Consider the following 19,071-nt stretch of genomic DNA (forward strand, 5'->3'; position numbering starts at 1 on the left):
ACCATGACACATTTTGTCAATGAGGCTCAGATTCAGTCAGAAATTATGCCAGAGTCATCTTTGGGTTTCATTCCAATTTTCATGCCAGAACCAACACTTTGCCAAATTCTGGTAAAATCGCCCCCATTATAACAGAGCACTTGGAAAAATTCAGGGTAAGCAGGCAATCCGACACAGTTTTGTCAGAAGGAAATCATGTATAACCAATTTATTGGAGTTCTTTGAAGAAGTAACATATACAGTGGATAACAGGAAACTAGTGGATGTTATTGTATTTAGATTTCCAGAGGGCATTTGATAATGTGTCTCATTAAAGGTTATTGCGAAAAATAAAAGCTCAAGAGGTAACATATTGATGGGGATGGATGATTGACTAACTACTAAAGTCTCTTCTAAGACTCCGACATCATAAATACAGATGTAGGAGGAGATAGGCTCCACATTTACAATTCTCAACTAGTGGATATAAATCCTTAATGAAAGAAACTATGCTCTCTCCCAGTTTTTGGCTGTGCCTATTGAATTTTGTCCTCTCTATAATAGCGTTTCTTCAAAGACTAAAATAAGTATCAAAGGCTTTGATAACCTCTTCACATGTTGCTGTGTTTTTATTTATTACATTGTCTGTACTATTGCCTAGTAGAGGAAGGTACTAACCTTTCTGTTGCTAGTCTTCTCTGCTTATCCCAAAGCTGTTCTGTTCCTGGTAAATTTGCAGCACATGTTCTGCCACTTCTTGGCACGATCTGGGCTTTCCACATGGTCGAAGCGTTGCGGTAATACAAAGAACAAAGAGCAAAGAAAATTACAGCACAGGAACAGGCCCTTCGGCCCTCCAAGCCTGCACCGACCATGCTGCCCGTCTTAACTAAAACCCCCTAAACTTCCGGGGACCATATCCCTCTATTCCCATCTCATTCATGTACTTGTCAAGACACCCCTTAAAAGTCACTACCGTATCCGCTTCCACTATCTCCCCCAGCAGCGAGTTCCAGGCACCCACCACTCTCTGTGTAAAACATCTGCCTCATACATCTCTTTTAAAACTTGCCCCTCGCACCTTAAACCTATGCCCCCTAGTAATTGACTCTTCCACCGTGGGAAAAAGCTTCTGACTATCCACTCTGTCCATGCCTCTCATAATCTTGTAGACTTCTATCAGGTCTCCCCTCAACCTCCGTCGCTCCAGTGAGAACAAACCAAGTTTCTCCTCATAGCTAATGCCCTCCATACCAGGCAACATCCTGGTAAATCTTTTCTGTACACTCTCCAAAGCCTCCACATCCTTCTGGTAGTGTGGCGACTAGAATTGAACACTATATTCCAAGTGCGGCCTAACTAAGGTTCTATAAAGTGGCAACATGTCTTGCCAATTTTTAAACTCAATAACTCGGCCGATGAAGGCAAGTATGCCTTCTTGACTACCTTCTCCACCTGCATTGCCACTTTCAGTGACCTGTGTACCTATACTCCTAAGGGTTCTGCCATTTACTGTACATTTCCTATCTGTATTAGACCTTCCAAAATGCATTACCTCAATGCATTTTACACTGGAAGGAATTTTTTCATAGCTTCCCTTCACTATAGCCTTTTCTGGAGTTCAATTAAAGATCTTCTTCTGCTGTCCTTATACTGCAGCCATTTCTCTGCTGCCTCTTCACTCATTGCTTCTTTCATTATGTTTTTTGCTGTCACTATCTGTTATGATTGTTGTAGGTCGTAGAGAGGATTTTTCACTGATCTGGACTTACAGATAATGCTGGAGGCAAGGCTTTGGTAAACTCTACCTTTTATTGAACATTAGGCTAACTATGTAAAATGCAGGCTCAACACAAGGCTCTACTTAGAACTATCTCTCTATTGTAATGTGATCTTATGTCACTGATGATGCTCCCTATATATTTACAAATTAAAAATTAACCCTTCATGCTACTGAAAGGGCTTTAAACTAAATAGCGGGGGAAAGGGTTCGATTTGAGGGGAGATTTGGAAAGTTAAAAGAGAAAGGACAACGGTAATAGTGTAAGAGTAGTGATGCGTGCAATGATATCCAGAGTGACAGGAAGGGACAGAATGTAAACATAAGAGTGCACCAGCAGATAATGTCACAGTGGGAAAAAATGGTAAAAAGACAGAATTAAAGGCTCTTTATTTGAAGGCACATAGCATTATTAGAAGATGGATGAATTGTTAGCACAATTAGAAATAAATGATTCTGACATGATATCCATTACAAAGACAACGTTGCAAAGTGATCACAGCTGGAATCGGAATATTGAAGGGTGTTTGAAATTTGGGGGAAAGAGGAAGAAAGGAAAAGGAGGAGGGTGGCAGGCTCTTTTAATAAAGGATAAGATCCTTACAGAAGTGAGAAATTATCTTGGTTCAAAGGATCACAATGTAGAATAAATTTAGGTGGAGATAAGAAAGAAATCACCAGTGGGAATGGTTTATAGGCTCCCTCTCAATAACTACACTGTAGGACAAAGTAGAAATCAAGAAATAATGGGGACTTGTAAGAAAGGCACTGCAATAATCATGGGAGAATTTGATCTTCACATAGATTGGACAAATCAAATTGGCAAAGTTATCCTGGAGAATGAGTTCACAGAATGTATTTGGGACAGTTTCTTAAATAATACATTCTAAAACTAATAATGGAACAGGCTACTTTGAGCTTGGAAATGTGCAGTGAGGCTTCATTATAAGGATTCATTAACAACCTCATAGTAAAGGATCTTCGAGATAAGAGTGATCATGGTCATATTTCATATTCAGTTTGATGGTGAGAAATTCAAAGCTGAAGGTAGTGCCTTAAACTTAAATAAAGACAATTACAAAGGTATGAAGAGAGAGTTAGCTAAAGTGGAATAAGAAAGTAGGTTAAATGGTAGGACAATAGGGAAGCAGTGGCAGACATTTAAGGAGATATTTAATATGTCTCAACAAGGATATACTCCATTGAGAAAGAAAGATACTACAGAAAAATGCACGCCTGCAGATAATTAAGGAAGTTTAGGATGGTATCAAACTGAAAGTAAAGATTTACAACGTTGCAAAGAATAGTGTTCACACAAGCGATTGGGAAAAATGATAAACTAGCAAAAAATGACTAAAAACAAATAAAGAGGGATACATTGGAGTATGATGGAAAGCTAACAAGAAATATAAAAACTGATAGTAAAAGCTTCTACAAGTACATTACAAGGAAGAGAGTAACTAAAGTAAACATTGGTCTCTTAAAGGATAAAAATGGGCAATAATAATGGGAAAGAAGGAATTGGCAAACACTTTGAACCAGCTGTTTGTATCTGTTTTCACCATGAAGACGCAAAAAGCATCTCCAGAATAGTAGAAAATCAAAAGGCAAAAGGGATGGAGGAACATAAAGCAACCACAATCATAATGGAAAATTAATAGAAAAATTAACAGGATTAAAGGCTGACAAGTACCCCAGACCTGATGGCTTACATTCTAGTACCTCAAAGGAAGTGGACGCAGGCATGCATTGGCTGTAATCTTCCAAATTTCTCAAGGTTCTGGAAAGATCCCAGTAGGCTGGAAAACTTGAAATGTAACAAATTCTTCAAGAAAGGAGGCAGACAGAAAGTAGGAAACTATAAGCCAGTTAGTCTACCATCTGTCATTGGGAAACTGCTAGAATCCATTATTGAGGAAGTAGTAGCAGGTCATATAGAAGATCATAATACAATCAGGCAAAGTCAACATGGTTTTGTAAAAGGGAAATCATGTTTGACAAACTTATTAGATTTCTCGGAGGATGAAACAAGCGGGGTGGATAAAGGAGAATGAGTAGATGCAGTTTTTTTGGATTTCCGAAAGGCATTTGAAAAAAAATTTTTTTTTAAATTAAAGCACAAGATTCATTGTGTTGGACATTTTAGCCTAGATAGAGGATTGGCAGACTAACAGGAAACAGAGAGTCAAGATAAATGGGTAATTTTCTAATTGGCAAATTGTAACTAGTAGAATGCTATAGGGATCAATACTGGGAGGCCTCAACTATTTACAATCTATATTCATGACTTGGACAAAGGGATCGACTATAGTATAGTAACACCTGCTGATATGCAGGAAAGGAAGTTATGATACAAAAAGTTTGCAAAGAGAAATAAATAGGTTAAGTGATTGGGAAAACGTTTAGCAGATGGAACATTTGTGGGGAAATGTGAAGTTGCCCACTTTGACAGGAAGAATAAAAAAACAAATAAATGGAGAGACTGCAGAAAGCTGCAGTACAGTGGGATTTGGGTGTCCATGTACATGAATCACCAAAAAAGTTAGTATGCAGATACAGCAAGTAATGTTGGTCTTTATTGCAAGGTGGATAGAGTATAATAAGTAGGTTAGTCTTGCTACAGTTGCACAGAGTGTTGGTGAGATTGCACTTGGAGTACTGCATACAGTTTTGGTCTACTTAAGGTAGAATATACTACCATTGGAAATAGTTCAGAGAAGGTTCACAAGGCTGGTTCCTGGGGTGAAGACGTTCTCTTATGACAAAAGGTTGAGCAGGTTGGGCCTGTACTCATTGGAGTTCAAAAGAATGAGACGTGAACTTATTGAATGAAAGATTTTGAGTGAGTTTGATGGGGTAGATACTGAGAGGACGTTTTTCTGTCATGTGAGAATTGAGAACTAGGGGGCACAATTTAAAAATAAGGGGTCTCTCATTTAAGACAGTGATGAGGAGACATTTCTTTACTCAAAGGGTCATTAATGCTTGGAATTCTCTCCCATGGAGAGCAGTGAAGGCTGCGCCATTGAACATATTCAAGGCTGTTTTAGACAGATAAAAGCTGGATGCAGGAATCGGAAACAAAAACAGAAAATGTTGGAAAATCTCAGCAGATCTGACTCGAAATGTTAGCTCTATTCTCTCTCCACAGATACTGTCAGACCTGCTGAGATTTTCCTGTATTTTCTGTTTTTGTATTGATTGACAGAGTTATGGGAAATAGGCAGGAAAGTGGAGTTAAGGCCACAATCAGATCAGCCGTGATCTTATCAAATGGCTGAACAGGCTCAATGGGCTGACTGGCCTATTCCTGTTCCCATTTCTTATGATCTTCTAAACTTTAAAAACAAACTTAAAACTAGGCTGCATTTCTGTTTGAACCCCATATTATAATCTGTTTAACTGCAAGGCATTCAAAAGTGTATAAATATCTGTGATATCTGTCAAATTACAGCTATGTATAAAGTTTATTAGTGTCATAAGTAGGCTCTGCAATGAAGTTACTGTAAAAATCCCCTAGTCGCCACACTCCAGCGCCTGCTCAGGTACACTGAGGGAGAATTTAGCATGGCCAATGCACCTAACCAGCACATCTTTCAGACTGTGGGAGGAAACAGGAGCACCCGGAGGAAACCCACGCAGACACGGGGAAAACATGCAAACTCCACACAGTCTGTGACCCATATATCGATGCGGTTGGATTCAACATTTTTCTTTGTGATTCAGTTGGATTTCACAGAGGCAAATCCAGTTCAGTATTAGACCAGATCTAAGAGGATGTCAACCAACAGTACAAACAGCTCATAATTGGTACTGAAACTGCAAGTTACACCTAACCACATCACTAAAATAGATGCTAATACTGCTGTTTGTGGGACCTTGCTGTGTTCAAGTTGGCTACCACATTTCCTGCAAAAATAACCACACTTCAAAGGTAGCTCATTACTTTCCAAGCACTTGGGATGTCTAAGGTTGTAAAAGTCACTACATAGATGGAACTTACTTTTCTAATTTAAAGATTCTTTAAAAAGGAATTGAAACTGACATACAACTGCTCTTCTGAAGTGGGTTAGATTGTTGGATAGAGTAGAGAAAGCATCCCAGTTGACTAACCCATGCATGTTTGATGTTGATACTGATTACTCAATGGAAGGAATACATTGTGCCCCAGTAGTAAGTTTCAATACTTGGATGGGTAACTATATCCAGGGACTATGCATAAATATTTGGTCAATCAGAAGTTATTGGTCATTTTATTGCTAATATATGTTGAATAAGTAATCTAATGAAACTTGAGGTTGAAACTTGAATAAATGCTTGAAACTCGTCCTAGCTAATTTATCTGTTTTTAGATTTAGTGAATCTATATGAAGTCAGTAAGTTCCTTAATTCTGTTTCTTTAGAGCTAACCACAAATCCTTTTTAGTGCCGGATGGAGCTGATTACATAAAATTAACTGCTGAATGATGACACAGCACAATGTTTTAAGCAAGGGGTGCTCTTTTAGTCTCAGCAAGTCATTCATAAAATTGTGTCAGTTTTATGTAAATGTTATCACAGGAGTAATCACTTACTCGTAAAAACTATCTCAATTGATTCTTACACCAAAAAATTACTTGCTGGGAGTTAGGCTTAGGCTGTCACTTTCTGCTACCTTTTTCTGATTGAGTGAGAATGGTGCCTCATTAGTTAAAGCTAATGGAGCCCATTTTAGCAGTAGAGTGCACTTCCAATGTCCAGTGAAACAACACCATGTATTCAGTGAAAGATCTGAAGATGTGGAAGTGAGTTAAATATTGCCTGTTCAATTGTGGCTTCAATCCTAGTTTTGGTTGATGGAAAGCAAAAGCTCCTCTCCACCATCTTTATGAGTATTATGTAGATGATTCCAGACTGCTGCCCAAAACCAGGTAAAACTCATCAATTGTCCTTGGCACTGCTGATCCAACTTAGCTCATGAAGCCACAACCCACGCACCTTCCCCCACCCCAATATTTCATCAAATTCAAAACATTCATTCCTATGTTCAAATCCTTCCATACTGTCTTTGCTCTGATCCCTATAACCCCAATCTGCCCTCATCCCCTCCCTCCACTGTCCCACTGCACCTCTGACTCCCATCCTCTCTGGCTCTGACCTTCCCTGCAGGACTCTGGGCCTATTGCAGCAGCCTTGGTATGATTTTCAAGCATTAATGGTGGGCAGTGTATTGTCTAATGGGCTCACTGACATGGATCACATGAGTGAACAGTCCTTAAAGAGAGTGCTACACATTTCAATGACCGTCAAACTAAATGTTCTTTTCCTTTTATGGGGCCAGAAAGAGCTTCCCTTTGATGCAGAAACATATTCCAACCCATTGTCATTCCACGTGCAGCCATGCACAGGATGTCTTCGCCCTCCCCTAGTCCATGTTGTCAGCCAGCTCAGCATAGGAGCTGGAAAATTTCCTACCCTCATTATGAACTCATGACTTACTAGCCACATGTTAAAGGGCCTGGCCAGCAAACAGCTTAGGCCTCTCCCTGGTGTCATCGAACGGACAAAACCATTACCGCAGTAAGCCGAATTAGGCCCATTTCTACTTGATGGTTTATTTAAACACCATGTTGGACAAAAGGGTTCCTTTAAACTTATAGCTAATTGAAAGCAAATTTAACCTATTTATCTAATGACATAGGCTGGGGTTTTCTGTCCCTGTTCGCTGTGAGATAGGAAATTCATGCCCATTTCAATGAACCTCTGGTTCCGTCAAATTTTCCACCACACCCACGCCTTAAGCGGGACTGGAAAATCCTGGCTATAGTTTTTCCTACATTACAACAGAGACAACGGGCCCCATTTTACCATTTTGATTCTAAGTGCTGGGAGGATTTGAAACTGGGAGTGTTTCAGATCCGATTTTTAGACCCATTCTGAGACACCCCCATACAGACTCTGCCTGCAATAATATCAGTGAGTCCAAATCATGCTGCACAAGCCTGTGGGCGGGGCTTAACGCACCCAAAACCCTGCAGCTCCAATCAGCACCTCTAACTGCGCATGCGCAGAAAAAAAATGATAGAATGCGGCTCTCCTGCCACATCCCTCCCGGGCTGGATAATGCCTCCCCCAGGCCCCCACAGACATTGCCCCACCCCCACAACATTACTGACCCCCTTATTCCACTCACCTCCGCCACCCAGACCGATCATGGCCCCCTCCCCCTTCCCCTCACCAATCTCAGGCAGAGTGGCAGTGGACCCCCCTCACCACCACCGCCTCACCACCACCCCCTCCCCCACTGATCTCAAGCAGAGAGCCGTCGGACGCTCGGCACTTACCTCCTCACTAACTGGAGCGCCCGAATCGGACTTTTGTGGAGCATGTCTGTTTTGCGTCGATTCTGGATGGGCGAATGCGGTGGTAAAGAGGGAAGTGCCAGTAAAGGTGGGTGTGCAGTCCATTGAGTCAATTTAAATGCATGCAAATACATCCCGATCGCAGACATTTTCGGGCCTTGGTAAAGGGGAAATTGTGCAACTCGACTCACGTCCAACTTTATCAAATGTTTGTGCCCGTGATGGTAAAATTGGGCCCAACATGCCAAAGGTATTTCTATTGGCTTAAAGCACCTTGAGGGATGTGGCGGCATTGAAATACTCCGTATAAATTAAAGTGTTTCTTTTATTTTTCTTTACATAAAAAATATTAAAGAGCAATCCCACACTTGCCATACGGAGGAAGTCCATGATTAAGGTGAGGTAGCTCGCAACTTCATGAACTCCCTCCCAAATCCACTACAGTCAATAGTTACACAACGCAACATATTTCCATCCAATGTGGTACATGAGGTTACATAATGTAACAGTGGCAACTAACAGTGAACATTGCATACAAGCTGACACCTCAGTTTATTCTTGCACTTGCTGATCTTCTTCCTGGTGAACACAATTCCTGGTGTGTGCAGAAACCTGAAATTGAAGCCAAAAGACAGAAGCTCACCTTTGGCTGCAAATTTCTACGGGACAATCTCAATCTGCTGGAAAGAAAGTGGGAAGGCTGAGAGCCATCAGGAGGCTTTGGCAGGGGAACTTTCCTACTTTCTGGCCTGTACCCCCACCCCATTTGCACTGCTGATTGGAAGCTCGTCCATTGGGAAAATGGGTGCTGCAGTTTGTTCCAAGCTTGCAGCCGCTCAGAGGGAAAGATTGTTTCTTGACCAAATCAGGAAACAAGTGTGGATGTGCTGCTAAACATCTGGAGGAGCAGAGAGTTTCCATAGAATTGCAGGGTGTCCAAGCACATTAGTGCAGATTTCAATGGAGCAATTCCATCAATGGATAATGGGGAGCCACCAATGGATATTAACATGAACTGAACCAGAAATATTTGGCTGGACAGTCTGGATAGGCACACAAGCAATGGGATTGAGAATGTGGAATTACACCTACATTTTGGAATATTGGCTGAAACATTTCTCCATATTATGAAGGATTTAGCATTCAGCTATTTTAGTTTAAAATAAGTTTGGTTTAACTTCACATTCAGCCAACAGGCAAAGAGAGATTGTCTGGGAGAAGGGATAATTTCACTGATTTTTTTTATGGACAGAATTGAGTTTATGAAGGATGGGCTGGCAAAGAAGGTATTGAATAAATCTAGTCTAGAAATGATACAAGTTTGATTAGGATGTCTACAAATTAGATTATGATATAGTACAAGTATTTATCCACTTCTTGTGTTAAAGAATTTGATAACTAGCTCCCGTTTTTAAAATTGATGCAATTGGGTCTATAGGAAAGCCCAATCTACTGTAAGTGTTCTTTTTAACTTGAAAGAGGTTTTTTTTTAACCAGGCAGCACTTTCGCTATGATATGGGGAATCGTCTCTTTTGGTAATTCCCTGTATTACCTCAAAAGAGCTAAAAAAAACTGACCAAGGGAGGACTGCTTTCCCTCTAGAAATGTTGCTGTTACTGTTTTTACGCACAGCCTTGCGCATGAGGAGGGGGATACTTGTAGGGGTTTCCAGCGGGAATGCCAGTGATTGAAGCTGGCCAATAAATTGGCAGCAGTGATGTCCAAGTACCAACAAAGGTCTCAGCACCCGAGCCCAAGACAGCTCCACATAGACTGCCCTCTCGCCACAGCCCGCGACGCTCAGGATGCCCTCGCCGCTCTGTGAGTACAAACTCTGGCTCTTTGAGCTTTGCCCGTGACTCTCCGGGGAGAAACCGCTACTGACGGGGCCCTTCTTGTTTATTTTCTTCCAGCTCCCTGGCAGCCTATCCTTCTGCTGTCGCTGTGGGTGACAGCCGCCTTGATGTCTCCAGTGGCCGTCTCCCCGCTCCCTGAATCTTCAGGAGACTCTGAGGACCTTTATGTGAGCACTGAAATACCCGCTGCTGCTGCAGATGTGAATCTGGAACCCCTGGCTCTTTTCATCCAGAGTGTTGCTGCGGAACTGCGCAAACGACAGGTGAGTCACAAAAACATTTACAAATGAAATAAACTTCAGTAAAAAGGTGCAAGAAGCACTGCAGAAGAAATTTTTAATTTAATTTTACTGTTTTATTTATTACTGGCATCTTTATTTTACCTCAAAATAAGAATGACTGTCCAACTAATGCCCACCAACAAATAACAGTTGGATGCCAGGAAGACTGCACTTCTTGGCTGAATGGCCTTCCTCGTTTAGATCTGTGTTATGACCTTTAGGTTTGTTTTTGAGAGAAATATTTTGTTGGAGCTGTCATGTTTGTCCTGCTCCCAGGGACCTCCAACACTCAGTATAGCAGCACGGTGGCACAGTGGTTAGCACTACTGCCTCACAGCGCCAGGGACCCGGGTTGCATTCCTGCTCGGGTCACTGTCTGTGCGGAGTCTGCATGTTCTCCCCGTGTCCGTGTGGGTTTCCTCCGGGTGATCCGGTTTCCTCCCACAGTGCAAAAAACATGCTGGTTAGATGAATTGGCCATGCTAAATTCTCCCTCAGTGTATCCGAACTGGCGCCGGAGTGTGGCGACTAGGGGATTTTCACAGTAACTTCATTGTAGTGTTAATGTAAGGCTACTTGTGACACTAATAAATAAACTTAAACAGTGACCCACACGGTAGGACAACCAAGACTCTGGGCAGTGGTAACGGCGGGCTCTGGGTCTCAGAATAAAAGGATGCCACTTTGCCTAGCGTTTATGCCAAAAGAATAGAAATCCTCAGCTCAGGGGAGCGAGTTACTTTTGGGCAAATGGGGGAAATTTGAGGTTTTAATGTTGAATTTTGGTACTCTGGTTAGTTCACCAGTCAGATTACGACCCTATGAGGGATCTGTTCGAACTGCTCTTCGAAGTTGCATGTTACATCAATGGTGGCTTCCCATGAAAAAGACAAATCCATAGGGCTTTCTTTCCAAATTAGATTAAGAAATTACGTTTCTTTTTCAGCTGTGCAACTATTTTTTCATGTGCGATGAGGCTACGAATTCACTGAGTATGTACAACATGGAACTGCCGCAGATTCGAAAGAAGGATAAATGTTTTGAGACGAATTTCCAAAAGGTGAGGCACTGAACTAGAAGTGGTGGTTAGCTCTCTGTAGCAGAGCGAGCTGTCCACATGTAAACTGCTGAAATGGCACATCAGATCACACAGTCAGTCAAAAGGTAGACTTGTGGACAGCCGAAAGTGCAATATAACTAAAAATGATAAGAGACCATTCATTGCTCATATTCTAAAATATATTACAGAAAGTTTGTAAAAAGTGAAGAAAGGCAGGAACCCTGAATTTCTGCAGGGATTTGGCCTGATCTTCTAACTTTAAACAGAATGCCTCAAAAAAATCTCAAAGAACCTATTCAATAGCTGGTTACTCCATTTCTTTTGGGGTTCCACCAATCTTCCAGTAAAGTTGCTTTAAAATATTATAAATAATTAGTACAAAAATTGTAGAGGGAGCAAGAAATAATAGAACATAGTCTTCAGACCGTATTTCCAAGCTATCAGTGCTTTTCAATAATCATTTAGTAAAATAGTTTAACTTCACATTAGCTCCAATGAAAATGTTAATCTCCACTATTTATAAGGCGGCATGGTGGCACAGTGGTTAGCACTGCTGCCTCAGCACCAGGGACCTGGATTCAATTCCTGGCTTAGATCATTGTCTGTGTGGAGTTTGCACGTTCTCCCCGTGTCAGTGTGGGTTTCCTCCGGGTCTTCTGGTTTCCTCCCACAGTCCAAAAGACATGCTGGTTAGGTACATTGGCCGTGCTAAATTCTCCCTCAGTGTACCCGAACAGGCGCCTAGGGGATTTTCACAGTAACTTTATTCCAGTGTTAATGTAAGCCTACTTGTGACACTAATAAATAAACTTTTAAACTTATGGTGATTATTATTGTTAATTGGGCTTCTTACCGGAAGTTTTCACATGATTTTGGCAAAGTTAACTAGGGTGATATGGAATAAAACAGTGTTCAAAGGTGTAGGTTTTTAAGTGAGTTGCACCCTATGTTGGAGTATACATGACCCTCTATGCTGGTTCAAAAGTCTAAAGTAGTCAGTGATCCATGATAGCACTCCTCCTACAATGGCCAGCAGTCAATTGAAACCTGCCCAAGGTCTGTTTCTTTTGCTGTAATTGCTTTAAAAAATTGACATTAAACTTCTTAAATGTATCTGCCCTATAAGACTGCTCTGAGAAGCAACAGTCTCCTGCAATCCAATTGCAGCTTCTAAGCAGCAGAAAAAGTGAGTTGCAGCATCACTTGAAGGGATTTAATATGTATGCACTTTACTGATCGCACTTCTAGCGAAATCTCCCTATCAATCTCTAATTGGTCAAAATAAATCATAGAAATCATAGAAACCCTACAGTACAGAAAGAGGCCGTTCAGCCCATCAAGTCTGCACCGACCACAATCCCACCCAGGCCCTACCCCCATATCCCTACATATTTTACCCGCTAATCCCTGCATCCCAGGACACTAAGGGGCAATTTTAGCATAGCCAATCAACCTAACCCGCACATCTTTGGACTGACATGTTGCAGTATAATTGCAGTATAATTGCAATTGCAATAATAACTTGCAGTATAAAATTGGATTAATTCTTCTAATGCCCGTGAGTTATTGAATGAATAGTAATGTTCAATTCGACAACAGGTTGAAATGCATTGGAACATTCAAGCCTAATACAGCTGTTAGATTAAAATTAATAGAAAGGTTCCTCTTCACAATCTCAAATATTAAATTATACTTTGTCTCTGTATAAGAAACAACTTAAGGTGACATCCTTGGCTCCAAGGTAACATGTTGCTTCTGAGTTAGAAGATTGCTGGTTCAGATTCCACTTTGAACACACATTACCCAGGCTGACATTTCAGCACAATGCTGAGAGGACACTGCACCATTGGAGACTTTTAACTGTGGCCTTGTCTGCCTTCTTAGGAGGGGTATGTGCTTCATTGACACCTTTTGAAAAAGGGTATATGGAAGTTCACCCAGTGTCCTGATTAATATTATCCCCAAAGCTGCATGAGTAAAACAGTTGGTTGTTAAGCTCTGCTGTGTGAGATGCTGTTGTGGCAAATTAACTGCTGCATTTTCTACATTGCAACTGTGACTACACTTTGCATGTAATTGATTGGTAGATAATGCATTTGTGTTTGCTGAGATTATGAAACGTGCTTTATGGTTTCCTTTTTTAGGGTTTAATGCATTTTCAGTCTTATACCAAATACTGAAATTATGTTGCAAATTTATGTTCCTTGCAGAAAAAATGTTTATCCAGGATTGTCAAGGGATTTCAGGAGTACAAGAAGTACCTGTCATTTGTGAGACAATGGATTGAGGGTGATAAACTGCAACTGGATGCAATGCTGAGCAGCACAAATATTTTTGTTGACCTGCTCCCACTGGAGGTAACAATTGCCGAGAATATAGAGACTAATACAGGGCATGGCTTCAAGATCAAGGGAGGAAAAGTGAACGGAAAAAATAGATTTGCATAGAATATACAGGATGTGGAGATGCCGGCGTTGGACTGGGGTAAACACAGTAAGAAGTTTAACAACACCAGGTTAAAGTCCAACAGGTTTATTTGGTAGCAAAAGCCACACAAGCTTTCGAGGCTCTGAGCCCCTTCTTCAGGTGAGTGGGAATTCTGTTCACAAACAGAACTTATAAGACACAGACTCAATTTACATGAATAATGGTTGGAATGCGAATACTTACAACTAATCCAGTCTTTAAGAAACAAAACAATGGGAGTGGAGAGAGCATCAAGACAGGCTAAAAAGATGTGTATTGTCTCCAGACAAGACAGCCAGTGAAACTCTGCAGGTCCACGCAACTGTGGGAGTTACAAATAGTGTGACATAAATTCTGATTCTAGGATCGCATGATAAAGACTCAGGAGGAAAAAAGCAGAAATATTTATGTGAAATAGTGTGACATAAACCCAATATCCCGGTTGAGGCCGTCCTTGTGTGTGCGGAACCTGGCTATCAGTTTCTGCTCCGCGACTCTGCGCTGTCGTGTGTCGCGAAGGCCGCCTTGGAGAACGCTTACCCGAATATCAGAGGCCGAATGCCCGTGACCGCTGAAGTGCTCCCCAACAGGAAGAGAACAGTCTTGCCTGGTGATTGTCGAGCGGTGTTCATTCATCCGTTGTCGCAGCGTCTGCATAGTTTCCCCAATGTACCATGCCTCGGGTGACGGATGTCCTCGTCACAATGGATGTCTCAGCACTCTACACCAGCATCCCCCATGACGATGGCATTGCTGCAACGGCCTCAGTGCTCAGCGCCAACAACTGCCAGTTTCCAGATGCAATTTTACATCTCATCCGCTTCATCCTGGACCACAATATCTTCACCTTCAACAACCAGTTCTTCATCCAGACACACGGAACAGCCATGGGGACCAAATTTGCACCTCAATATGCCAACATCTTCATGCACAGGTTCGAACAAGACTTCTTCACCGCACGGGACCTTCAACCGGTGCTATACACTAGATACATCGATGACATTTTCTTCCTTTGGACTCATGGTGAACAATCACTGAAACAACTCTATGATGACATCAACAAGTTCCATCCCACCATCAGGCTCACCATAGACTACTCTCCGGAATCGGTTGCATTCTTGGACACGCGCATCTCCATTAAGGACGGTCACCTCAGCACCTCACTGTACCGCAAGCCCACGGATAACCTCACGATGCTCCACTTCTCCAGCTTCCACCCTAAACACGTTAAAGAAGCCATCCCCTACGGACAAGCCCTCCGGATACACAGGATCTGCTCGGATGAGGAGGATCGCAACAGACACCTCCAGACGCTGAAAGATGCCCTCATAAGAACAGGATATGGCGCTAGACTCATTGATCAACAGTTCCAACGCGCCACAGCGAAAAACCGCACCGACCTCCTCAGAAGACAAACACGGGACACAGTGGACAGAGTACCCTTCGTTGTCCAGTACTTCCCCGGAGCGGAGAAGCTACGGCATCTCCTCCGGAGCCTTCAACATGTCATTGATGAAGACGAACATCTCGCCAAGGCCATCCCCACACCCCCACTTCTTGCCTTCAAACAACCGCACAACCTCAAACAGACCATTGTCCGCAGCAAACTACCCAGCCTTCAGGAGAACAGTGACCAAGACACCACACAACCCTGCCACAGCAACCTCTGCAAGACGTGCCGGATCATCGACACAGATGCCATCATCTCACGTGAGAACACCATCCACCAGGTACACGGTACATACTCTTGCAACTCGGCCAACGTTGTCTACCTGATACGCTGCAAGAAAGGATGTCCCGAGGCATGGTACATTGGGGAAACTATGCAGACGCTGCGACAACGGATGAATGAACACCGCTCGACAATCACCAGGCAAGACTGTTCTCTTCCTGTTGGGGAGCACTTCAGCGGTCACGGGCATTCGGCCTCTGATATTCGGGTAAGCGTTCTCCAAGGCGGCCTTCGCGACACACGACAGCGCAGAGTCGCGGAGCAGAAACTGATAGCCAGGTTCCGCACACACAAGGACGGCCTCAACCGGGATATTGGGTTTATGTCACACTATTTCACATAAATATTTCTGCTTTTTTCCTCCTGAGTCTTTATCATGCGATCCTAGAATCAGAATTTATGTCACACTATTTGTAACTCCCACAGTTGCGTGGACCTGCAGAGTTTCACTGGCTGTCTTGTCTGGAGACAATACACATCTTTTTAGCCTGTCTTGATGCTCTCTCCACTCCCATTGTTTTGTTTCTTAAAGACTGGATTAGTTGTAAGTATTCGCATTCCAACCATTATTCATGTAAATTGAGTCTGTGTCTTATAAGTTCTGTTTGTGAACAGAATTCCCACTCACCTGAAGAAGGGGCTCAGAGCCTCGAAAGCTTGTGTGGCTTTTGCTACCAAATAAACCTGTTGGACTTTAACCTGGTGTTGTTAAACTTCTTACTAGAATATACAGCACAGAAACAGGTCGTTCAACGCAATTGGTCTACCCTGTTGTTTATATTTCACACAAGCTTCCTTACACCTTTCTTCATATAATCCGATCAATATAATATTATATTCTTTTCTGCTTGATGTGCTTATCCAAATTCCCCTTAAATGCATCATCTTAACTACATTACACAGAGTGTAATTCAGACTGCCCAAGGAGACAGAAAGCATTAGCAAATCCAAGAGAAAGTAGGATAGTTTTTGATTAGACCATTTAAGACATATTTCTTAATGTTGGAACCAGCCACGGGTTGTTCTTGCCCTCCATATTACTACGTGTCTATTCAATACGTAAAGCAGTCATAATAGCAGTAAGATGATCAGTGAAGCAATGGATCAACCCATTTCTTTAGACAACTTTCTCTGAGGAGGTTACTTATTTGATCAACATTATTATTGCATGAATTTGAAACTCCTTCAAGATGCACACATCTGCCCAGATGTAATGATGCAATATTTTGGGTGCCTAAAGTACACCCTTCATGATTGCTTGAACAGTTTTTGGAAATATTTGGCTGTGTAAGTTTCAAATGAAAGAAAAACAATATCATTTGTATTTTGCATGTACAGGTTATAGATTTTAATTGTTAGTATCTACCCTTCATTTCTGTCCTTTAGTTTGAAATTGCTAATTTAGAAGCTTAGCCCAACTATCAGGGCTTTTGAAATCCTCAGATGGATGAGGGTAAAATTTTAGTGAGTCTCTGTCAATTTCCCATCATAGCTTCAGCGACCATCAGTAGAAACCTCAGAAAAACAATATCAGCAGACTGCCACTTCCACCATTTTTCTGGGGTTTCTATCAATCTTGTGTCAAAATTGGAGCAGAATATCAACAGAACTCCAAGGAAGTTCTACCCCCAATGTTTTGACATAACATTGTTTCTGAATAGCAAATAAATGTTTCTTTTTTCTCCTCTCTCTTCAACAGAGCAAGATTCGTGAACGTATTGCTCAACAAGATAAAAGTAATGAACAGGCGTTCAATCCAGACCACTCTTCTGAAAACACCTGGGATAAGCAGTTAGCAATTCACGTGATTCTTAGAAACTTTTCTCTCTTTATGGAGAGTACTATTCGAGCCATTCGATTCATGAATTGAATCCCGACTATGATAAATAGTAAAAATATTGTATGAATATTCCAGTTCAAATCTTCTGGATGAAATCTGCTTTATTGTAGATAACAATATTGTTCTATATTCAGAACCAGCAGTATTAGTTTAGTTCAGTTCTATGAGACTGAATTTGGTAATCCACATTTGGCTATTTATAATATTTTTATTTAATACTTATTTATTTACAACTATTAATTTAGTGTTGGTGTATCAGAATCTAGTTTTGTAATGGCACCAGGTCCAAATCTACCAAATCACATATATTTGTACTGCTGCTGTAGTGATTGAAATTGTAATTGAATTGAAAGAAAACAAATTTTAATAAATTATTATATGTTTTTCAATTTTGTTTCTATTACATTACTTTTCTTCATGTGCTGTTTGTCAAAAGGCACCTAAAAATCTGTGAAAAGAACATATGATCTCACAGTGTAGCGACTAAATAAGTGTGCTGAATTTATAATGATTTTGTCACCCAGTTAACTGCTTAGCAAAACAGCTCCAGATCCTAACTATCTGCAATCACAGCAAAATTACTCAAAATAGAAGAACATTGGCTCAACACCAAGCTTCCCACTGCATATCCAAATTCCAACCTAAAACAATTTGCTGCTCATCCTAACTACTTTGACTGTCACTTTAAAAATTTGTTCTCTTGCTCCTATTTTGTATGTTCATCTTCCTCCCCAGAGTAAATGCTGGCATTGTCCCTTTCTCTCAATTTTTGCTGGGACACCCTGTTTCATCACCAATCCCAAACTGCTGCTTCCATCTTTACCCCTGTTCCCCCAAAGGTGGTAATCGGATCTATTAAAGGTGGATGCAGATTCACAACATTAGACATTAGATCGAGCAAGTGTGCAAGGTGATTTGGGCAGTCCGAGGTCTAGTTACAGTGACACTTTGAATATTTTATTTCGCCCCTCCCCCACCCCCCCTCCCCCACCCCCCCTCCCCCGCCCCCCCCTCCCCCGCCCCCCCCTCCGCCCCCTGCCCCAACAATGGGAAGATCTCCAGCAGTGAGTCAGGAAGTTTTCTCCCCAGTTTTCATCTCACTACGTATCCATTTTTAAAAATTCATTCATGCAACATGAGCGTTGCTGGTTGGTCAGCATTTATTGTCAACCACGCTGCTGTGGCTCTGGTGTCACATGTAGGTTAGACCAGATAAGGACAGTAGATTTCCTCCCCTAAAGGACATTAGTGAACGAGATGGGTTTTTCCGGCAATCGACAACATTTCATGGTCAGCAGTAGATTCCCAATTCCAGATATTTTTTATTGAATTCAAATTCCACCATCTACTGTGGTTGGATTCGAACCTGGGTCCCCAGAACTTTAACTGAGTTTCTGGATTAATAGTGTAGTGATAATACCACGAGGTCATCACCTCCCCATATAGTGATACATTGTTCATTGTAAGTGATATATTGACAAATGTAAAATTGATCCTGAATGCCATTATTATCTTGGAGTGTTTTCAGGTCTATGAAGGGATTGTCAGTAAATCCCCAGTAATGGCTTCTCCTCTCACTGATTGTCACTTCAGATTTACTCAACCACCTTGGAATTAATATTTCACAGCTAACTGGGGTCTGCCAGAATTCAACATCAGGAAGTATGAATGGATGCATTTCCCGACATCACGGTACAAATTTTGAAAGTCAGGCCATTCACATGGAATTTTTCAT

At 41.6% G+C, this 19,071-nt stretch overlaps 1 protein-coding gene across 1 annotated transcript; it reads left to right on the forward strand.

The window, feature by feature from the left end:
- The first annotated feature begins 2,757 nt into the window (after nucleotides 1-2,757).
- LOC144480878 (interleukin-6-like) lies at nucleotides 2,758-17,366 on the forward strand. The gene is made up of 5 exons (XM_078200510.1): nucleotides 2,758-2,842; nucleotides 10,015-10,220; nucleotides 11,185-11,298; nucleotides 13,509-13,655; nucleotides 17,196-17,366. The coding sequence occupies exons 1-5, from the start codon at nucleotides 2,758-2,760 to the stop codon at nucleotides 17,364-17,366; spliced, it is 723 nt and encodes a 240-aa protein (XP_078056636.1).
- The last annotated feature ends 1,705 nt before the right edge of the window (nucleotides 17,367-19,071 follow it).

The sequence above is a fragment of the Mustelus asterias genome, chromosome 2, assembly GCF_964213995.1.
Source record: "Mustelus asterias chromosome 2, sMusAst1.hap1.1, whole genome shotgun sequence".
NCBI classification, from domain to species: Eukaryota; Metazoa; Chordata; class Chondrichthyes; order Carcharhiniformes; family Triakidae; genus Mustelus; species Mustelus asterias.